Source organism: Poecilia latipinna, unplaced genomic scaffold, assembly GCF_001443285.1.
Source record: "Poecilia latipinna isolate Pla-1442-1.1 unplaced genomic scaffold, P_latipinna-1.0 Scaffold1954, whole genome shotgun sequence".
Classification (NCBI taxonomy): Eukaryota; Metazoa; Chordata; class Actinopteri; order Cyprinodontiformes; family Poeciliidae; genus Poecilia; species Poecilia latipinna.
In genome coordinates, this window is record NW_015114570.1 from 49,323 (window position 1) to 73,502 (window position 24,180).

The 24,180-nt window shown below is 39.3% G+C and overlaps 1 protein-coding gene across 1 annotated transcript in view; it reads right to left on the minus strand.

Annotated features, from left to right (window-relative positions):
- Positions 1–24,180, minus strand: part of LOC106935365 (afadin-like) — a gene marked incomplete at its 5' end in the record, with an annotated part of 81,051 nt that overhangs the window by 14,500 nt on the left and 42,371 nt on the right. The window contains 13 exons of the mRNA XM_015015799.1: positions 476–655; positions 1,484–1,698; positions 2,438–2,682; positions 2,914–3,313; positions 4,341–4,473; positions 4,870–5,067; positions 5,951–6,042; positions 6,459–6,659; positions 7,530–7,648; positions 9,515–9,588; positions 9,662–9,727; positions 21,880–21,960; positions 23,973–24,079. Of these exons, the coding sequence (XP_014871285.1) occupies positions 476–655; positions 1,484–1,698; positions 2,438–2,682; positions 2,914–3,313; positions 4,341–4,473; positions 4,870–5,067; positions 5,951–6,042; positions 6,459–6,659; positions 7,530–7,648; positions 9,515–9,588; positions 9,662–9,727; positions 21,880–21,960; positions 23,973–24,079 (2,111 nt within the window). The remainder of the gene's footprint in view (positions 1–475; positions 656–1,483; positions 1,699–2,437; positions 2,683–2,913; positions 3,314–4,340; positions 4,474–4,869; positions 5,068–5,950; positions 6,043–6,458; positions 6,660–7,529; positions 7,649–9,514; positions 9,589–9,661; positions 9,728–21,879; positions 21,961–23,972; positions 24,080–24,180) is intronic.

Here is a 24,180-nt window from a genome sequence, read left to right on the forward strand (position 1 = left end):
AACTGGATCAAACTTTCTCTATCAGATCCCTGCTGCTGTTGGGTGCGAGGAAGCCGATTAGCAGAACCGTTGCCCTCCTTCCTGCCCATACCCGGCCATCCACCCTTCCAGCCAATCAGATTTAAGCAGTGCAGCATGGCGAAGCGATGACAGAAGCATGTTGCAGATGCACACTGCGCGACATTCACGGCGGAGGAACCGGTTTCCTCCTCTAGCGACTGAAAAGGCGGTTCTGTTTTTCTCCCCATCAGCCTAATTTTCCCGCGACTCGCCCTTCCTCGAGCCGGAGCTGCGGATTTGTTTCTGGACTCTGAGCTGATGGGTAAGGCGGCTTGAAAAAAACAGAAGTCAGGTTTAATACTGCCAGAAAGCCTGCGCACATGACAGAGTGGGACCTCTTCCTCCAAGACAAAATCCTGCTTTCCGCCATTTTAAAACATGGCGACCGACCGACTGTTCCTCTGTCCGTCCTTACCCTGGCTCTCTTCTCGGCCTCCAGCCTCTGCATGATCAGCATGGCGTCCATGTCCTCATCGTCCTCCTCCTCCTCGTCATCGTCGCTCTGTTTGGACTCCTGCAGCCGCTTCTGGAACTGCCACTCCAGCATCAGCTTCCGGAGGCGGTCGCTTTCTTCCGCCGTTCGCTCCGGTTTCGCCTGAGAAATGGCAAGAATGTGAAACGAGAACCTTTGAAGTGGGGAAAAAACTCCAAGCTGGATAAACTTGAGTGCTTAATGGATTCTAAGGTTTTATTGAACAGATTATGACGAGTTTAGGGTTCATACAAAACATGTTCATTACATTTCTTTGCTCAAAATCATTCTTAGATAATCAGATTTTTGTCTGCTCTTTAAATCCAAATAAGATGCTGCTGGCCACGCCCCCAAAACTAAACATTACTCTCACACGTGAAAATGGCTGCAAACAAATGTGGAGTTGCACAACTGTACATCTTTGAAAAGCAGAAGTGGAGCCTCCTGTACAACCAACAAGAATGCAGTAAGTGGTTTCTGGATGGTAAGTCAACAGCAAAACACTCGTCTTTTCCAGCAGCCATTGTACAGTGGGTAAAACCAGCTGACCAAATGTGCTGGAACTCAGCTTAGGTTGCTAGGTAACAGGCAGAACTTTGCTGGGGTTGCTAGGTAACAGTGTAGTGCCCTGGAATGTGACTTAAACATAAATTTAAGACTTTTTAAGTAAAAGACACAATAATTGATGCAACATTGGTTTCTGAATTATTTTTATTAATGTTAAAAATGTTTACTGGAATATTCTGAGTTGCTTGTTTATTTTCATCTATTAAAATCACTTCGATGGATAAAAACCAACAAGTGAGACAGGAAAATATTATTTTTTGATTTAGCTAAACACAGTAACTGTTGTCCAATAATTCTCCTGTATTATTTTTAAAACATTTTAGGTTAACAGAGAGCGCTGCAGTTGGTGATTAACAATAATCATCATAAATCATATCTTTTTACCTGGAGCTCCTGGATTTCTTTGTCCAGCAGATCCACGATGTGGAGCTGCTGCTGCTTCTCGGCCTTCTCGCGGGCGTCTCTCTTCCAGGGATCCGGAGACAGGCTGTCGCTGGTGGACAGCTCCTCCTTGCTGATGGTGATGTACTGCAGGTCACGCCGCTCGATGGTCCGCGGCTGCTGCTGAGGAAGCAGCTCCCTGATCACCGTGTCCATGGCTGCAAACGTCCAACAAAATGATTCGCTTTACAGATACAAATCTGAAAACTTGTGGCCAAACGTGCAACTTTTCCCTTTAACAATGGGAATCAATTCAGAAAACAAGGAAGGGTTTTTAAAGATTCCATTTTTCAAAAATGGGCTCCTTCAGTTCCACCCGCCGCCATCTTGTTTTACAGCTTCTATTAATTTGGACTTTGAATTTAAATCAACTCTACAACAAAATATTAGGGCCAAACTACAACTTTGATTTTTGATGAGGAACAAGAATATGGTCATAAACAAACTTCCAGAAAACTGCAAAACAGCTGAAACACTGAGTCAGTTTAGAGCTGCTTTCAATAAAACACAGACCAACATATTAGAGGTGAATGATTTTAGTGACTCATCTAAACGTAATGTTTGTTACACACTGAGAAAAAGAGTCAAATTAATTTTAAAAAATGTTGGTGGGCCTAATTCTCTTCTGTACATTGTTGTGGTAAAAATGTGTCTTTGTGCTGATATTATGACTTTATAATCATAATAATTTATCATATTCTGGCCCTAAAGCTCATAGGAGGGATTATTAAATAAAAATAAAAAAAAACTTCTTGAAAATATTTTCTGAAATTTTGTTTCTGAAATTTTTCAGAAACAACAAAGTAAGAAAAAAATATATATATTAAAACTGGATCTGGTATGAAAAAAAAGAGCTGATTTTATTTTTATCGTCCTAAAACAAGGAGATAATTTTACCGGCAGAGTTGGCGGCGGCGGGCGGCGGCACGGCGGACCGCGGCAGGCTGGACAGCTTCTCCGGTCTGGAAGGCAGCGGCTGCGGCTGGGGGGCGTGGTAAGGCTGGGGCGGCGCCATGGAGGCCATGGGCGGCTGGTGGTGAGGAGGCGGCATGGCTCCACCGTTGTTATGGGGCTGGACGGGCATGACCGGGTTGGCCCGGATCTGACCCAGCTTCCTCTCCTGCTCCCTCCTCTTCCTCTCTCTGGTAAAAACAATAATAATAATTGCATCTATAAAATACCAACAACAACCTGCTAAACAGGTGCTCAGCAAAGGTAAATTTTTTTTCTTGTAAATTTTATATAAGAAAACAGCATCACTTTAGAATTTGATCATGATTAATCTGGTTAATTGATTCATCCGATTAATCGTTTCAGCTCTAGATTCCTCGACCAGCTCTGGTCTGAACTCCTTCCAGGTGAACCAAACCCACCTTTCCTCCTCCAGCCGGGCTTTCTCCTTCTCATACCAGCGCTGCTGCTCCTCCCGTTTCTTGCGGTCGGCGGCCTGCTGGGCCGACACCGGGCTGATGGTGGTGGGCGGCGGCGGCGGCAGCTCCGGCTGCGGGTCGTAGGGGTCGGGGTAGACGGCAGGCGGCGGCGGAGGAGGCGGCGGCAGGTCGGAGCGGGACGGCGGCTGGACCGAGTGCGGCGGCACGATGTGGGGCGTGTTGGGCGTCTTCCACCGGCCCGGCCCGGTCTTCTGGTTCTGGCCCTTGTTTGAGGACGTGGAGGAAGCAGAGAAGTTGAGCTGCTCCTGGCTGGACGTCGAGGACTCCAGCGAAGAGGAAACCTGCGGCTGCGGCGTCCAGTGGTCCAGCGGGGCTCCCACACCTGGAGACAAACAATAAAACATTGTTTAAAGTGTTTATACTAGATGGACCTTCACTGACCTTCATGTCCACAAGTCACCAAGATCAGAGGTGGTGAGACATGGTAAGCTGAAACGATTAATCGGGTTAATTGTGATTAATCAATTATTGACATAAACCTCAACTAACCTGGGAATTGATTAATCGTTAACTGGATTAATCGTCAAATATTTTAGTAAAAAGTTAATCATTAACCGGACTTCAATAGAGGCCATTTGCAGAAAAAGAACACAGTCAGAGCAGTGATTTAGCAAAAACTAAAACAAATTATATAATTAAGTTAAATTAAAACATAATGGTTGGAAGCATTGTAGCTGCAAATGCATTTTTTCCTGCAAATGATCAATCATTCCCTAAAAAATGCAGTGTTATTTCATTTTAGGCATTACAATTTTTATTTTCTTAATTTAAAAAGGAAATAGATTGTTTATTTGCATTTTTATGTATTTCTAATAAATATTGTTTAAAATTGGATCAAGTGGTTCAATAAAAAATATGCAGAAGGTTTAAATTTTTATACGATTAATCGTCTGAATAATTGATTACTAAAATAATAATTAGCTGCATCCCTATAACTATTATAGTTAACATATTTCCAAATGCCCTGAACGATTTCTGCAGTAAAAATGATTTATTAAGGGCAGTTTGATACTTAATCTTGACTTCTACGTCTCAATCTGAGTTTTAATTTCATATTTAAAAAAATAAAGGTGAACTAAATTAAAAGTGTCCTCCATCTACAGAGAAGCAAACTGCTTTGGCAAAATAATTTTCCTTCACAAAATAGGAATAAAGTGAACATGTTTTACGATATTCACATGTTTCTTTATTTACTCAATAGTAAAATAAGTAGATTTTATAGATCTGAGGTTATTTCATCCTGTGGTTGTTTTGTGAATGATTATGAGCAGTGAAATATTTTTACTTCATTTTCTTTTGCTGTTTTTGTGCCATCAGGAGTGTCCATGGCTCAGGTTTCGCTCTCCTACCTCCTGGCAGACCTCGGTGCTGGTAGTCCAGATCCCGGTGCTGGTAGTCCTGCGGGTAGAGCGGCTGCATCCGCTCATCCGGCCTCATCATTCCCACCGGAGGGTATAGATCTTCCTGGGAGTGATTAATCCTCTGCAGAGATAAAAACGTTAAAAAAAAAGACATCAGGAAACAAGAAAATCATTTACATCTAGAGAGGAAAGATGGGAGGACAAGCTAAATAAAATGACAGTAAATTAATGGACAATTCAGTCATTCAGGACTTTGAAGGATGGAAGTTTTGAATGGTGAACAAAACCAGTAACTTTTTTTCCATCTTTTATTAATATGTTCCAGCTTTTATTGGCATATAAATTATGCTCTTTATGGAAGAAGATTTGTTTTTATTTGAACCTTGGATCAGCCCTTAAAGTTTCAGAAACCTCACTCATATCAGACACAGAAAAATTTAATTAACTTTTAAAAAACATAAAAAAAGAAATGAGGAGCAAAAAAAAGCTTCAGAGAAACAAGAAAGCTGTGCCATGCCTGCATGCTGTTGCTGTGGATGTTGTCGACCACAGGGAGGCGCTCTCTGTCCTCCATGCCCTGCCAGTGCTGCGGGGGTCCCTGCCCCGGACCCACCACCCGGTCCTGGCTCTTGGAGGCCGGGATGGTGAAGTACTCTCTGGGGTAGGTCTGGGTGGGGATGGGGTAGGCCTCCGGCCGGGGCGGGGACGGCTCATCCTGAGGGGAAAGAGAGGGACAGCTAAAAACCCAGAAAACTTACAAAAACCAACAAGAAAATTCAGCTAAACACCCAGAAAACTTACAAAAACCAACAAAATTCAGCTAAACACCCAGGAAACTTTCCTAAGTTGAGACTGGAACCACATTTTTGTCCAACGTGTGTGAAATTTTACTAGTTGGTGCCACATTCCTCATTAAGCTGCGACAGGTTTGAATGCTGCAGGGCTGGTCCCTAAGCAGATTTTAATATGAGCCCCCCTTACCGACAGATGCTTCATAGTTCCTAGGCTGCTCTAAGTGTGTAACATACAAAAACATACAAAATCTTACCAAGTGTTATTGGTCTAGTTTCTACTACTTAAGACAAAATTAACAAATTCCTTAATATTGATGAAAAAGTACTAGATCCAATCCCGTTCCAATGCCTGATTATTTCACTTATAATGAAATAATATACATATGAAACAAGTACTTTTTTAAAATCATTATTTAAGAATTACTGACTGTAATAAGTCTTAGTTACTTGTAAGCTAGATTTGTCTTATTTCAAGGTTACTAAAGTATTTGCAGAATTAGAGCAAAAAAGATTTTGTGTTTTTGCACCTAGGATACAAAACACAAGTAAGTAATGTAAGTGAGCTTATACTGCACCATTGTACGTTTTACCCTTATGGAAGATGCAAACTAAAATATAAACATTTGCATTTTGATATGTAGAAACAGACAAACATTGAATTTACAATAAAGTTACAAGTTATTACAAGTGTGCCAACTATTTAAAACAATACAGAAGTAGTTTAATATGTGTAATAATTCAAAAATTAAATGCATCTTTTTGCTCTTGGGCTCCCCTGGTGGTGCGGGGCGTCTCTGCACTTACATCTGCACACAGGTTCCCGGTGGAAACGGAGGTGATCTTGGTTCCCGGTCCTCCAGGATAAACCGACTTGGTCGCAGGACTCTGGCCCTGATCTGATGGAGGGAAACAAAACGATGTCAAAACAAACTGTTCACTGTTTGTTTTTCCAAATGCAAACATTTCCAAAACATTCGCTGCCAAAATATTCCGCTGGTTTGTTTCTGTGTCCGGGTGGAGCAGCTGAAGAAAAACACCAGCAGAGGTTGGTAACACAGTTCCAGCCTAAAAATGTTTTCAATCCTACTAACCTGCAGAACAGATCTGGATCACAATAAAAAGGGTTTTTACACTTTTCAATAAAAGTAAACAAACATTTGATTGATCTTTATTCTAAAACTGTGCAGTTTGAATATCAGAAATCAAGGACTTTCCAAAGGATTTGAAGCACCTGTATGAACTGTGAAATACAGAAATGAGGAGATAAATGAGGTGATAATGAGTGATAAAGGTGATTAAAAGCAGGACTTACTGGCTACGTTGGGACTGGATCGGTGGTCGGCCCTGTTCTTCAGAAGCCGGTCCTCTCCGCTCATCTTCTTTGGTTCTGCGTACGAGTCCCAACCGGGCTGCGGACTCTCCGGATCGCCGTTCTGCACGGCGTTGTTGTAGAGTTCGAAGCCCTCGCTCTTCGGACGCATCTTCCCATTCTTATCGCGGCCGCGGTCCGACGCTGGGAGACGGGAAACGACGACGATCAGAACAAACATTCAGGAGCCAAAAATAATTCATTCAAAAACTCTTCTTAAAAAATAACTATAATTTAGACATTTTAAATTCAGAACACAAAGTTTTTATATATCAGTACTTGGGGTGAAACTCTGGAATGATTTAAGCATAAAACAGTTAAAATGACAGAAACACCGGCTCTCAAGGCCTGGAGTTTGACCTTTGACCCCAGAGTGACTCAGCAAAACTGAACGGTTAAAGATGCGTCTCCCTTTGTGTGTTACAGGAGAACACAAAGTGACGTCCAGCTGGGAAAAGAGAGAATTACTCATGTTTGAACTTTCAGTACTATTGAATGTAGAATAGAAGATCTTTGAGACCAGCCACTCTGTTTCATTTTGCTGTGTGGTTGATGGGAGTTTGGGAGAAAAGAAGATTTCCTTAATGAATCTCGGGTCAAATTCCAGCAGACAAAGAGCAACAGAGAGCCAGACAACCCTTTAACCTCCACTACACCGTGTGTGTGTGTGTGTGTGTGTGTGTGTGTGTGTGTGTAGCTTTTCATGGACACACACGGCCCAACTGTGCTGCACAACAAAGACACCCTGTGTGGACATCCGCCCATCTCTTTGGTTGGTATCAACATTTAAATGGATTTTTATGAACAATTGACAATTAAAATTTTTAAATATTATTTTTTTTATATTTTCCCCACAGTAAAATTTAAGCATTTTTAAGGTAAATTTTCAAACTTTTCCAGCAAAAAGTGAACTACATTCAAAACCTAAACCCTGTTTTGGATTAATTTCTCCTTATTTTGCGATAGAAACGATTAAAACTGCAACGGAAGTCAAGAAGGCGTGAATAACGGTACCTCTCTGCATCAGGGGGCTGGGCTGGTTGAGGAGCGTCGCCAGGCCGTGGTAGATGGCTCCCTGCTTGGCCACCTCCAGAGTCACCACAGAGCCCGTCCGCGTCATCAGCTCTGCAGCCCTGAAAGAAAAAAACACACACACACACACACACAAGACCATCAATCTCCCAACTTCAAGGAAACTTTCCCCATGATGTGGCCGTTTAAAGTGACGCAACAGACAGCCAGGGTTTACATCTGCGGTAACGAGCTTCATTAAGCGGCTCCGTCTTTGATCCAACCGTCTCATGACTCCACTTGAATCTTTCCGCTTTGCTGACATTCATTTTTGCACTAAATCTAATTTTATGTAAACAGATAGTTGGTAGTTTGGCTGTCAGTGACATCCTGATAGAGAAGCTGCACTGAAAAACATGAGCGGTTGCTCCTGTTCAACTTAGTGCATTTAAGCTCCAGATGGTTTTTACAAGCTAGAAGAATCAAGAATCACGTCTTTATTTTATTAGATAAACAGAACCATTTAATAAATTACATATTTACATTCAGACCAATATTCTCAAGCCTTTATGTTAATTATGATGCCAGTGAAAACAGGACTTAATGTTAGAATAGGAATGGGTATTTATTGTATTGTTTATCATTTATCGTGATAAACTTAAAACAATTTTGATTTGTCATCACAATAAATTCCAATTTTTAATGGATCTTAGGGAGTTAATCGATTAATTGTCAGAATAATCAGTTACTAGAATAATTGTTAGCTCAGAGTTAAATAACAGACTAAAATAAAGACACGTTTCCTAGAAGGTGGGGCCTGAGGACCAAATTAACACCTTCATCATCGACCAGAGGAGCCAGAGATTACAGATTTGTCCCTCTGCTGTAATTTGAGTTCAGTCCGGATCCACATGTGTAATTTTCTTCACCACATTCATGTTTCCAAACCCTGTAAACAGATGATGCACTTGTTTTGGATCCACGTTTTGGGAATGAAACAGATCGTTTCGGTTTAGCAGGGAACCAGCTCCAAAGGAACAATTTGGAAAAGTTTTGAGCGGTTCCAAACATTTTGTAACAATCTGTTTAAACTTGTTTGAAGTGAAGAAAGAAAGGCGTTCAGGGAATTACAGAAAAATGTAATTCCAGCCTCGTCCTGCACGCAAATGCAATTAAAATGCAATTAAATATATTATTTGTAATCCGGCTCAACGCTGGGTCGGCATAACGACACCAAACAACAATCCTGTTGCTTTATCTGTGCTATCCAAGCAGGAACACGCCCTTTTCTACACTTCTGGACCCATTTTGACTCTTTGGACCCTCCACAACCGCTCATTATAATTTTGGGTAAATAAAAAAATATACATTTTTATTTAAAAGAACTACGCAATATTTTTAACTACAATAATATTTTGCCTTTTTTCATGAAATAATTTTCATTCCCAAAGAAAGAAAATGTATCCATCTTCTTTTTGTAAAAGTTTGTTATTCGTTCAAGACTTGAATATAAAAATAAAACTGGAAAAATTATAATTTCCAGTATTAAATGATCAAATAATAATTGATTTGGCTTAAAACAATTATAAAAAAATGGCTAACATTTTTAATATAGATAAAAGAATTGTTTTTCCTTTTCAAGTGGAATAATTAAATTAAATATCCACGACAGTCTGACTTTAAAACTATGAGCAAAATGTTTTTAAATCTATTTTACTTAGATGGAAAATTCTTTCATAATTTTCCACAAATTTATCCATCTTCTGTAAAAGGTTTTTCTACATTTCAAAACTTCAGAAGTGAAAATAAAATGGTTATTGTTGGAAAAATGATAATTAAATTCCTGTATTAAAAGCTGTGTTTTTGTAACAGTCAGGCAACATTAGCAACTCTAAACCAGTTTGAGTTTTTAGCTCTTATGATATTAAAGGTGCAGACTCCTGATGTAATGTTATGCAATTTCCATGCTAATCATTTCCTGTTCTTACCTCTCCTGCGACAGACCAACCAGACTGCGTCCATCAACGCTAAGCAACTGGTCACCTGCTGCCAGACGGCCGTCCTGCAAACATCCCATAGTAAGACACTGCAAGATTTCCAAACGTCTATTTTTTTAACGTTTTGCAAAAACTCACCTTGTCGGCCGCTCCGCCTTTCACCACAGACTTGATGTAAATGCCGAGTTTCTCCTGTCCGGCACCCTGCAGAGACGGAGAGGAAAACAGACGGAAATGAACATCGATGTGCACAATCTGCGTTCACAAAGTTTAAAACAACACGGAGAACTAATTAAAACAAAAAGATGATATAAATATCACAATGCTGAAATGAAACACAGCGGTCAGATCCAACATCGTCGCCAAAGTCTGCTGCTAACAAAACGTGATTCATGAACGGCTTGGAGCCGGATTAAACCGCTTCTGAAGTTTAGAGATCATTCAGATAATCCATCAGCTGAGTGACAACAAACCTTTCCATGATTTAAAGTGTAGGAGAAAAGGCTGCAGCTCACGGTTATTTAATTAACTGAATATTTTGACGATTAATCGGATTTAAAAAAAATAGATTTTTCATTTAGCCACATAACCTTCTTTTATACATTGTTGGAAATGCAAATAAATAATTTTTTTAAACATTTGAATCCCTAAAATTCAAAAACAGCATTTCTTTATGAACTATTGATCATTTGCAGCAAATAATTTATCAGCAATTAAAAAAATACTTCTAGCAACATGAAAAACTCAGATCTTTCTGTTTGACTTAACAGTGTACGACTGATTCGTTTACCATTTCTGGGATTAAACTGTTAACTGATGGCAAAAGCTGCTTTCTTTTTGACAGATTTTTGAACAAAGAAGCTAAAGCTAATACTTTGGTTCTGGGTAGAAAAGGTTTACAGAAAGAAGGTTTTTCATCTTCAATATTTAAATATTGAAGATGAAATATTTTGTACAGTTTGGTTTAATTACTGCTCTGTTTTGGTTTTTTGTAGTCTATATACTCCAGTTAGCGATTAATTGACTACTAAATTAGTTAATTATTTCAACAGTCGATTAATCTGATTAATCATTTCAGCAACGCTGTTGGGAGGGAAATGTAATCGTTCATTCCAGATTTGCCTTGTGATATAGGAAAAGCTCAGTGTTTTGGAAACACGGATTGCTTTTACAGGTTATCCAGTTCTGCATTCCTGAGATGAATCTGAGCTTGGACTCCTCTGGTGTCTGTGTTTGAAACCTCAGGGTCTGAAGATTTACTCGTGCAGATGATTTGGTTTTGTTGGTGTCTGTGAGCAACAAAACAACGAAGCAATTCCTCGCCAAATGAGAGACGTCACTGTGCAATGTAAACATTTTATTCTGCAAAAAACTGTCAAATGACCATTAAAAATGTCCAAAAACACAAAAATCACCCAAATCCTTTAATCAGAATGGAAATGCACAATTTTGATGCAACAAGCAAACAAACCTGGCTAATTCTAGCCAAAAATATCGCACTGTGAAGGACAGTGCGATCTCAGTACTGGATATCTGGGTTTTGCATAAATAAGAAAAGTTTGACTTGCAAAGAAACAAAAACAATTAGTTAAAGCTGCATTGTAATCTTGTTTATGCGTTGCTTAGCGACAGCGGAGAGCAGGTTGTTCTCCGTTATCTTGCACAACGTTACCACAAAGTATCTGACTCCTCTGGTGCTGTAAATCACGACAGAGAACTCCTCGTTCCTTCTGTTGCTCAAGAAAATTTTAAATGACTTCGGCTGGATGTTTGGGCCCCAAATGCACAACAAGTGCAGAACAATAAGAACCTAAAAGTTGCTGTATGACAGATGAGATTGAATGTAAACATCCACAGAGATTTGATAATATTTGCTCAAACTGAAATCGTTTCTTTGCGAATCAAGCCGCACCGTCAGTGTCAGTAACCAGAGACAGAGTTTGATTTCCAGAAGGTTTACTGTGGAGGGATATTATTAGATGGCTCACACGCTTTTTATCCGCTTCTCGACATGTTTATCCTTGGAATCTGCAACGGCGCAAACAGAAACCAGAAATATTCCAGAGAAATGCCCGAGGAGCATTTCTGGCATTCAGCTCCAATAAGCGCAGGGTTTTTAGGATTTTATGAAGCAGAATGAGACGGTGGCTGACTTCAGAAACATTTTGATTACTTACAGCTTTTCTCGCTGCAGTTTGTGTGAAGGTTTGCTCCACTAAAATAAATGCAGTTCTGCAACAATCTAAACACGATTTACACACTTATCTGTTAAAAATGAAGCACTTATGAAGAAATTCTTGTTTAAATGTCTGGTAAGAAGGCCAGCCATAATGACTGCTGTCTGTGTTTTTCATGTTTTTGTCGTGAAAGGAGTGAACTTCCTGTTAGGGACTGTTTGAATACTGCAGCCTCTGTCTCAGACGGAGCCACGGCTTCATGCTTGGGGCCAAAACAGCTTCCAGAGACAATTCAGGGAATTCCCTCTGAATGTCAGAGAGGTTTCAGAAAGTTAGAGGAAACAGAGGAGATCCTCACAAATCAAGTCATGTTTACTTTATGTGGCAGCTACTATAAAGAGATTTAAGGGCTTTGCCTAAAATGAAGTTCATTAGTGAGAGAAGATTAAAAGAACTTCAGCAGGGAATAAATCTGCAGCTGCGGATGTTTTTCTATGAAGCTGAACGAGTGAAAATCAACATTCTTGCAAGTTGGCAACAAAAAGGCTTTAAAAACTAAAACGTAAAGTCAATTTCCACTTGTTCCTCATCAGGATCGTTGACCCAGTTCAGCTGGTGGGAATCGGTAGTTATCTAGTTAGAATAAAATAACAGCTAGACATTAGCTGCGTTTCCATCGACCATATTTATGAGCAGTTTGATATTTCAAAAATAAATTTTCCCAATGAAAACAGTAGGCCTGCCATTATAAGAAATAAATCAATTACTCCATGGTAAATTAAAACGGGCTCAATAATTAAATAATAATTTAGCAATTTTTCCTGTTCTCCACCAAAGACTGGATAATAAAACTCTTCAGTCTGGTGCTTTAGACCATTTTGTTTACAGAAACATTGTAATTATTTCGTTTGTCGTTTCTGTTTTGTTTATTTTGAATATTTAAAATTTAAAGTTTATTGATTTTTAAGAATGTGTTCTTGCATTGTTATACCATTATCACTATATTACCCGTTTATGGTCATAAAATAACAATATCATTTATCACAACAACTTCTGGGACAATTTATCATCCAGCACAATTAGTTACCGTGACAGGCCTAGAAACACCCATTGACTAAAAGTTTTAGCGTATTTTTTATTTTTTGGCTGTATGGAAATTGGTAGAGATTACACCAGGCTATGCAACAATATTATAGATGTGAAGTTTGTCAAAAGGTGTTTATTCTTTAAATTTATTTCACTGAGTCAAATAAAGACATTTATTGGTGTTTTAAGTCCTGTTACGCTGCTCTGGACAGTTGGTGGTTACCGTGGCAACCAGTAACTGACAGCTCCTCCCCCTTTGTCTGTTGCCATTGGTAACCGTGGGGCAGAAGCTTCTGGACTGTTGATTTCCTCTTTGGTTAGAATAAATGCAGTGAAGTCAACCTGCACTGCAAAAACACAAAATTTTACCGAATAATTTAGTCTATTTTCTTCTGCAAATGTCTTCAAATAACTTACAAGTTATTTATCAGCAAGATAAAGAAGCTTGTTTTGAGTCAATAATTCCTTAATATTCATGAAAAGGGGGCAGACATATTTAATTTTAACAAGACAATTTTGCATTGCTATGAATGAAATAATCTGCCAGTTGAACTAGTATTTTTTACTTATAACAAGCTTCTATGTCTTGCTGAGAAGTTAGTACACTTGAATTAAGACATTTGTACTAGAAACTAGACAAGTACTTAAGATTGTGTGTTTTTGCAGTGTACTGGACCCGAGACAAAAATAGGAGGGTTACAGATATATGTGTGCAGCTCACATTTTACTCAGAATCAACTCATAATTCATAAAATTCAGTTTGAATTTAAATAAAAGCGTTTGAAACTCCAGTACTCCGATGAACCCCTGCTCCATAAAAGAGGAAACATTCAGCTCTTATTATGCATCGGCCATTAAGGACTCTGCAGATTTGACATGACAGATTCTCCTCGGACAGAAAGCCGCCACGGACATCAGACCCACGCCGTCACGTCGGCCTGATTTACGGCGGACAGAAAGTGCTGCGAACGCACCACAATTACAGCTCGCAACGTTCCAGCCTGCCATGAAACCGCTAATCCGCAGCGGAGCGTTGAGAGGCTGGCGGGACGCCCACACAGGTATCAGAGCGTTTCAGTAGATTACAGCGCTGCTCTGCCTGGCTGACATGATGCAATACAACTTTACAGTTTCTAGGCTGAAATCCACCCAAAATAAAAGCTCAAATCTGATTAAAGAGGAAACTAGCTGAGATTTTTGCTTCCAGATCATCAGTGGTTTAGTAAAAAAACTTTATTACTGCAGATAGATTACTATCTTTAGATTTATTTAATAATTAAACAACAACAAAAAACCTTTTGGAAAGGAAACCTTTAGAAAATATGGATAAACTGCTTCTCAGTTGAATTAACTGACTGAATTATAACAAAATGTTAGATTTTCTCAGTTTGCATTAACTAGTTTTGACATTAGAGATTTTGTTTGAGTCAAATGGAAGGAATAATAAGTTAATAAAACTGTAAAGACGTATTTTAGCCATCAAGGAATTCATGATTTTGTCCTCAGCCTAGCAAAATAAAACTCATATAGTCATCTTTCTTTTTTGTTAGCATTTTTATGTTTTAAAATAAAGAAAATTAAATTTTTGCAAAAAAAGATGGACGCATTTTCTTCTAAAATTATGTAAAAAAAAAAAAAAAGAAATTTCCAACCATATGACAAGAAAGTCAATCTGAGAAATATTACTGTTACGTTTAGAGTTATTGTGTTTAAATTCAATTATTTCATCCTTAACCCTGAATTTGTTGCAGTTATACTAAAAACTAGTGAGTCCTAGATAGTCTAATTTATCAGATTAAAAGTACCTTTTGAAGATAAACCTACATTCGTCTTAAAATATATATTTTTATTGTTCTGGTGTGATATTCTGATTTTAAATTTTGTGTTTTCATTAAAAGTCATCAGAAAATCATCATGATTTAGAGAATAAAGGTGTTAAAACATTTATCTTTTCTAATTAATCTATATATTGAATGGGTTTGTATATTTAAAAGCATGACAGTGGATCTGCGGCTAATCGCACATTATTCTGTAACTTAACTCCAAATTATTTCAACATATTAAACACATTTTAAAGAAAATGCAGGAAGCAGCCAATCCAGTAGCACCACCTGTTTTCCTTGGACCTGATTGGCTGAAACCCCTCAGACTGTTGAGCAGCTCATTGTGGGAAGTTGGTGTAAAACTGGTGATTTGTTCTTTTCCTACACTGTTAAACATTTAAGTGAATATCCTCCAAGAGCGGTGATTCAATATTTCTTGCCAGCAGCCGTAAAAATAGATCACCAAGCTTTCATTATGATGAATACGGCCGCTGTGGTCTTACTATAAACAGCTGCAGCAACAACCAACGTTTCTGTTTAACTGGCAGATCCTGAATCTTAAGATTTCTGGGTTATTTATGGATATTATTATTAATAATAGGCTACAAGTTTCAGCTGTTTTAGAGAAATCCCACGCTGCAAATAGAAAAGATGCGGTGGAAAAACAGCTTCACCACGAGGCAGAAACATATTTAGGCAGTTCCGTTTTCCGTTCATATAAACGGCTGCAAAACAAAACGCCAAGAAAACAGAAGCTGGGCTCCTGAAAACAGCAGACAAATATAAACACACATAATGGCAGCGGTTTGTTTTAGCCGCAGCTAGTTCCACCGCTATCAGCTCAATCACGAGCCATTAGCTCATTACAAAGCTGCTGAAGCGCTCGTCTCGTCTGATGCTGACGGGCTCAAGGGCAAAACGTCAATAAGGTCCAGCTGAGCCGTTTTTGTTCTGTTTGCTCAGGATCTACCGGATGAGCAACCTCACTTTTACTGATCTCCAAAAGGAGAAATGTCCCTTATTTCAACCAAAACGGCTGAAACTGCAGCGATTGCAGGAATGCAGCTGGTTTAAATGTGCAAGTTTTTCCCCAGTTTATTACAATAATTTAAAAAAAGTGAGCTTATTTAGAACAGCTTTTAACCAGCTTCTTCACTGCAGCTTCATGTTTCTTTATTTCTTCACTTTAGCCATCTAAATGGATGAAATTTTAGACGAAAACTAAAATTATTTAAAACAGCAGCAAAAAACATTTACAAAGGAAGGAAAGAAAATACTGAACGGCAAACGTAGGGCTGAATCATTATGAACCGTGATCAATGTCAATACATAATACATCTAATAGAATATTCAATAATCAACATATAAAATATTCATTGAACTCTGATCCAAAAATGCACAGCATTCTGGGAGATGTAGGCAGAAGAAAGACGTTAGCCGCTCAACCTCTTACTGCTAGCAGCGCTAGCTTGGTGAAATCCACTAACTCGCTCATTCTTTGGTTACCTAGCAACTAGCTCATTCTTTGGTTACCTAGCAACAACCTGCTGAGTGACTGGCGCAGCAGCAGTTTATGGTTTCGCTTCATAACAGCTTAAAACTAATAAACCGTGTGGACTGAAAAGTGTGGAAATGCCAATATTTCAGATATTTAAAATATAAAACTGCTCAATATTTTACTTAATCGACAGATACGGAAAACTTATATTTTCAGCTTTTCTGTCATATCATCCAAATCGTGTTTTTCTCAGAAAATAGTTTTAAATAAAGAAACTAACAAAGAACACAAATGTCAATATTTAAAAAGCAATCAAGCTTTGACTAATCCTACCTGAAGGAACCTTCACAATCTTTTTGTTCCAGGACAGACGGATGTTTTTGTCTGGATCTATTTCTAAACTAACGACGCAAAAACCCAGAATAGAAGAGTTTTCTAGTCAAGGAGGATTCATAAAGAGCTACAGAAACACCTGAATTTAGCAGGTAATTTTTTCATCATTGCGCAAGACTCCACTGGTGAAGAAAAAGCATTTTTCAGCTTTCACACTATTTGGACAAGCCAATACAGCTCTCAAGAAACAGAATGTGGTCAGATCCGACCAAAATGCAACTCTTTAGAGTGCCAATGTTACTCTACTTTACAATCAGCTGTTTATGCTAGCTCTCAGTTCCTAGCAAACGTTATGAAACGGAAGCAAGACTAAAGAAACTGACGTTTTTGATAAGAATCTGAAAATGAAACAAGGCTGGATTTATAACAATATCCCCAAAAACACAAAGAAGGAAATTATTAGTTATTTTTCAGAGAATTGGAGTCAATAAAACTTCATTAATTTCCAAGTAGCAACTAAAAAGTTCAGAGAAAATCAGCAGTGCATTAAAAACCCGACATATAACCACAAAAAACAACTTTAAAAAGATCACTTTAAAAACTGATATGAAGAAAGATTAAAACCAAAACAATGGACCAGCCTGACTTTAGTCAAACTGCAGAGAACCATAAAGACGGATTTGATGGAAGAATGAATGAAAATCATAAATAAGAAACGTGTGAAGCTACTTTTTCCACTCCTAACTGCAGCTGTAACTGCTTTTCTACCAACTATTCTGGAACAAATATTCCTCATGTAGTTCTAATATTTTTCACAACTAATTTTATGGACTTATTTTCAAAGTGTGGATCACTTGGACTGTTAACTTCTGGTGTCATTTACAACATATTTACTGAAAAAAACATGTTCAATGTTTGTCATCTTCAAACATGATTTTTTTTAATCCATCTTTGCAAGAACTAATAAAATATGAAGTGAATGCATCATTAGGAAAATATTTACTTTTTTGTAATGTTACTTAAAATTGCATTTTTGGCAAGTGAAAAAGGTCGTTACAGGTTAAATCTCACCACAGAACAGATTTGTTTCTGCAGATTTGCAGTATTTACTCCAAAGATAGAATGAAACTTCATTTTCCTGAAACTATGATGTAATTTTTTCCACACAAACCTCTATACACACATTTCACTCTACAGCCACACGCGCTGTGAACCAGTCCAACCTGCAGCTTTACAGGAAGGCGAGCGTGTGTGTGTGTGTGTGTGTGTGTGTGTGTGTGTGTGTGTGAGACATCCTCTCATTGTTCCTGCCTTCACAGGGGAGAATGCTCTCATGTTATTGTTTCACCTCAGGAACAAATGAGTTCAGTCAACAAACAAATCTGAGTAAAGCTTCACTTTGGAGAAACAAAATCTGGCAAAATTCTTTCAAACAGGAGGAAAACATTTCCAAAAATTAAATGTCCCACAGTGAATTTGCACAGGTTGTTTTCTTAAAATGAACTCAAAATTGTTCATTTCTGCTTGTGGGTTTATCTTAATCAACCAGATCTGTGAATAAAACATTCTCCAAAGATATAAAGAACATCCTGCATGCTTCTTTATCTTAATAATGTGAGGAATGTTCTGCACATCAAAAGTAGGCTGCTTAGTTAGCTTTATCATAATAAGAAACAATGTGCAGAACATTTTGATGTGCAGAACGTTCTGCACATCAAAAGTCGGCTTTTTCAAAATAAGAAACAATTTGTAGTTTTCTTTGAGGTCTGATCTGCTCAGTCTGATATTTTTAGTCTTGATTCAGTTTTCTGGACTAGGAAAAACTTTCCTGCAGGCGTTTCTCTTCCTTACAGATTTCTTCTAGTTTTGCTTTTTGTGTCCAACAGAAACCTGGTTTTTGCTAGAGTTAGCTTGGTGGCACTTTGGTAGAGTTGGCATGGTTACTTTTTGCTGCAAGTAGGGTTGAGGCATTTTGCTAAGGCTACCTTGTTCGCTTTTGCAAGTGTTGGCATCATGGCATCTGTTGTTGCGGCTTGCATTGTGGCTTTTTGCTTTTGAGCTGTGGGTTTTGTTGCTGCCTCGTGGTTTTTGGATTTCTATGACCAGTCTGGGCCACCATACAAAACAAGACAAAGGCCCATCTCACTCAGTTTTTAAATGATATTCTTTGGACCGACTATAGAAAGTAGTAGGGCCAAGAGAAGCAGCTTTGCCATCCATAATATAAACTGGGAGTTTTGATACATTTAATGAATAAGAAATAAAAGCTTTAGAGTAATTTAGCTGCGATCACCAATCAGTGATAGTTTAATAATCTCAATTCAACCTCAACAGGACATTTCCACAAACATCTTCCAATCTGCCTGTTGTGTACTTTTGTCTAACCATTAGCAGAACGGCCCTGAAAGCAAACAGTGAAACTAGGAGGTCGTTGCACTGGATGACAGCAGATCAACATCTAGGCTAACTGTCTGTTTGATGCAGATCTATCCAAAGCAACTGTGGGACATCTTAAGCCAAATCTACACATTTAGGCTCTTATCACTAAAAAAAGAGAAAAACAACATAAAAACCTGTTAATTGTTACTTAAATAAGTGGTTACCTGGTCTCTCCTGCCCACCACTGAGAACCACATGTTGCTGCTTCCTGCTACGCTTTTCCCAAACCAGTTCAGGCTGCCACGTCCAAACTGGTGGAGGGACAAGAACTGTGCACACCTGCTTTTATCCCAGCAAGCTTCTTCAACCTGCCAACATGAACCGACAAGTCCGGCGCCTCCCAATTACACTGGCAAGAGGTAAACCATTCAAAAGAAGAAGAAAAAAATAAATCACTGTTTACAGACGGAGACGTGGGACAGCGAAGAACTCCGAATTCCCAAAGTTCAGACAGAAAAAAAAAAAGTCACAGGATTTTACTGGAAGTCATGTTAAAAAGTTAGAAACTTTTCAACAAACACAAGGAGAGTTAATTATGAAAAAGCGGCGGTAATTCCCGTAAATGTGTCCAAAAATACGCGGTGGATTCCAGGAATGTTTCCGAGTGAAACCAAACTCCTCCACATGTTCCTAAGTTCACAGTTTGTCAAACGGTGATTCAGGAGGTGAAGCGTCTGCTGGGACGGCTGCTGGTCAGACTGAGGTGGAGCGCTGCTGCAGCTCCACCAGCCACACACACACGGTTATATAATAGGCCGGAGCTCAGCCCAGTCTACCGTCAGCTCCAGCAGCTGCTTGATAAAATGCACTCTACCTGCCTTTTCCCATCCCACATACCCGTTACTTTTCCACCTCCTCAGACGTCCCAGAAAAAACAAACGCAGCGAGGCGAGGAGGTTTCCTGCGCGCGTCCTTCCTCCCCACACACAGACTCAACATGTGCGCGCAGCAGCGCAGGAAAGCTCTCGACTTCAGCAGGAAACTCGCTCTTCTAAAACAGACAAAGTGTCTTAATGCTTCATGCCGGACAGCTGACACTTCCCGCCTTATCTACCACATTCAGCTTCTCACTGATTACAGAAGCTATAAAGCCATTTTTATTGAAAACATTGGTAAATGTGTGGTTTCTGGAAGAATTAAATTGACTTTCAAGTCTTAAACTGATTCCTCTTTATAAAATACTAATTGAATAAAGATGTTTTCAGCTTAATCTGACATTATTAGGGTGACACATAATAATGTTTATTTTCTCAAACATTCAAATTCAGTGGGCAAAGATAAAACTTTTGCGAGACAATAATTTGTCCCAGTGAATTATTGCGATGAAATATTAACGTTTTGAAACCATTTTCAACTAATATGATGATTATTGCGTAATAACGCAAGTTTGTCCTCTATAACAAACTTTCATTTTATACAGAACACTCCAACTAGAAACAATAAATGAAAAGGAAATAAAAACCACACAACTGAAATGAATAAAATGAATTATGATGAGCAACATTTGCTATGTTTTCAGCTGCTGTGGTTCGCTTTCACACTCCACTGTCAAACAAACCAAACTTATTGAAAAAACAGTTCCCTTCCGTGCCTACGGGAGCGCTGCACCTAAAACTACTGAAGGAAAAATACCTCTGAAGACGCTGAGCTCAACTTCCTTCTTTACAAAATGCAAAAGCATCCAATTTAGCAGAATTCCCATTTTGTTATTTGTGAAAAACAAAAATAAACCATGAGCCATTTCTCCTGCTAGCGCTGAATTAGCTCTTTGTTCTGGTTGAACTTTCCCAGAATGCCCTGCGCTGTAGTCCACTTCCTGCATTTTTAGTGGTCTCTGGTCCGCCTGGCGTTCAAAGATGCATTCAAACCGAACCAGAGTTCACTTCAAATGAACCGAGACCGAGGTTTGCAGGCGGACCAAAATGAACCGAGACCGAGGTTTGCAGGCGGACCAGAGTCCGATCACGCATTCACGCTTCTGCAAATAAACCGGACTCTAAATTTTTTTTAAAACAGATTAAACAGGACTGGTGGGAACGCATCCTTCGAAACGGCATCAAATCTTTACTTTGGATGAAAGTTCTCACTGATTTCACCCAGAAGACTCAATTTTAGCTCAGTTTTATAATAAAAACAGTCTTGCATTCAAACTCACTCAAATACTGCATTTTAAACTTTGAAATAAATAAAGACGACCTTAAAAATCTGCAGACTGAGCATAAAAATGCATAATCTTTCTCACACATCGTCTTTGCCAGGCACATTTTCTAGCATAATGAACTATGTTACCTTCAGTTGATTACATGAAATAGGAATTAAAAGAAATTTTACTTTGTCATTTAACGCTTTGAAATTGGGCCTCTGTCTCTTTAAAAACTCCACTTTCAGGAAGTCATCACAACATGGCTCCTCTATTAACCCTTTAACAAAGTTTTTACAAGCGTTTCACCAAGTAGCTCCTACAATGAGCTCAGCAGTTCCACCAGGTGTTTGCTAATTGCTGCTGGCTAGTCTGAAGGAGCTGAGTGGGGGAGGAGCTGCGCCTCGAAGGCGGGGCTAAGACCACCCAGGCTTTTTTTTGTACAGCTGAAAGGTTGCCATAGAAATTAAAGTATTTCTCAAATATGCATGAAAAAAAAAATCAAGCCAACCCTCCAGGTTTGTTTTTGATGACGGAATAACATTACAACATGATGTTATGCTAAAAAAAGTCGATTTTATACAAAACTGCTCCTTTAGTTCCACTTAGCAACAATTCAACACAAAACATGAGGAACAACTGAAGCTGCACGCTTCCTGCATCCCTCCTCACAGCCAAGCTGGAGGTGAACAGAGCAGGTTTGTGTCCAGAAGCTTCTGTGCAGCGTCAGTGTTTGGTTTTCGCTCCGCTGTCAGACTCAACAGTGAGAGCAGAGCAGCTGGTTCTGTCTGCACCCGTCCAGAACGCTCCATGTGTTCACAGCCAGCAACACAAAGAAACACACAGCAATCAGGTCCTACCTTGGCGGCCACGATGCTGAGGCCCATGCCGTTGGTCTTCTTCAGGGTCACCGTGACAACCTCCGGCTCTTTCCTCATTGGCTGACAGGAGAGAGAGACAGGAAGGACAAACTGTAAACAAGGAAGAAACCTGCAGAGTGGATCTGAAAGGCCTGGAGAGGACTGAGCAAACGTCCGAACGGCGCGGAGAAACGCTGGAAACTGAGTCAGAAAAACAGGGAGGAAATAGGGAGGGAAGGAATGAAGGAAGGATGGATGGATGGAGGGGAAGACCGCAGAGGGACCTGTGGTCTCTGGAATGGAGTCAAGAATGAAAACCACATCATGGCAACTCAGAGACGCTTATGTACACACACTTATACACACAGCAGGGCTCGTTTAGGGAGGGCGGGGCAACAGGGTGGGGAGAGACGGAGATCTGAAGAGGTTCCCACGTCACGGCGGAGGATGACAAAAAAAAAAAAAAACACTAAACAACCGAGAGTCTGGCTGTTTCAAACACTAACTGGTGGTTAAATCGTTAAACTACAAAACAAACAAAGCTTCAACAATAGCTCTGTTTTCATTACCAATGCGTCCTGACGCTGACGTTCTGCTAACGTTAAAAAACACAATTTCACAATTCTGGTGTTTCCATCCAATAAGAAAAGTAATGACAGGGTTCGTACTCTTCTCAGTAAAATTCAAGCACTTTTCAAGCATTTTCAAGGCAGGTTTTCAAGCAGTGAGAAAAAAAGATGCATCTTTTTATTTGGTGTATGAAAATATTTGATTTTAACCTTGAAATTCAAACATTTTCCAGGATTTCAAGCACCTACAAGAACCCTGAAGGAGGCCATGTTTTTTAAATAACACACACATGATTATCAACAAAGGTTTTCCCACATTTCTCATTGAAACACAGCTGATTATGAGGTTTGCATTTTAAAAATAAACCAATATTTATCCTCAGATCAGCCGACATCAGTAAAAATGTGAATATTAAGATAATTACAGGACATGCTGGTTAACCAAACAGCTACTGCAATGAACTGAAACATGCTAGACAGACACTTTAGACCTAAACTTCACCACTTTTCATCACTTTGGTTTATTTTTTTACCCACTGAAAGCGTTCAGCTCCGTCCCGCCTGAACTCACCGTTAACCAGACGCCTGGATTACGTCGAGACTACAGTCATGAAAAAGTGGCGCAGGGATAAACAGACCAATTACACAGGAAGTGGCTGAGTGTGTGCAGTCTGTCATTTACTGCTGCACTCACTAACTGACTCCTCCGCTGCCGTTGGTGTTGATTAAACCGAGAGCGAGTCTCTGAGTGAACGGCGCCGTCGGACTGGAGGACCACACAGGCGAACCGCTGGGCCGCCTGCAGCTTTACAGGACGCTAAAAATAGACCGACTGAGACGTCAGAGGCTTCACTTCTGTCCAGGAATTTTACCTTTTTAGACCAGAGTCTCGTTTGAAAGCAGGAAATGTTCCCTGATCCGTTAAATCTGAGGAAAATTCATCTAATTTACCTTCAACCTCTCAGTTTTGCAACATTTTACTCCGTTTCCCTCTCAGTGTCAATTCATCTCTCTTTCTCTATTTTTATTTTGTTTCCACCAAAATAAAATATATTTCAGTTTGTGATCTGACATAATGCTCAAGTTCAAGGCTAATGAATGTTTTTGCAAAGCAAAAAGTATTTATTATAAAAAAGATTATTCTGCTGCCTTAAAATTGTCCTAGCATCTTTCTGCTACTTTTCATTGACATTTTTAGATGAAAAGACATAAAGGAGAAGAAAAAACAAACAAACATAAATCACTCTTTTAATTTATGATGGAAAGAAAACACTGAAATCTCTACAACTACTAAATAGAAATTCTAGTTTGAAATTATGAAGGAAAGGTTAAAGATAGAAGAAATATCAAAGCGTAAATATTTCAGTGAAACTGAGCTTCCAATGTTTCCCTGAGTCAGTTTTACCTCACAGTTTCATCTAAAAGCAACTTCAAACATAAATATTGTGCCCTGGAGGGATGAGAACAGTAAATAAATCCATAAATATACAGGATAAATGAGTGAAACTAAAATCTGCGTGATACCATTTCAGTGTTGTCAGCAGCAGAGAAGTGGTTGTCGTTGTCGGCTCCTTCAAAGTGGACGGTCCAGGTACCAGGAGAGCGAGGATGAGGAGTTAGTCTGCAGAAACCTGGAAAACAGAGAGAGAGAGGCAGCACGATGAGAGAGAGAGAGGCAGCACGATGAGAGAGAGAGAGGCAGCACGATGAGAGAGAGAGAGAGAGAGAGAGA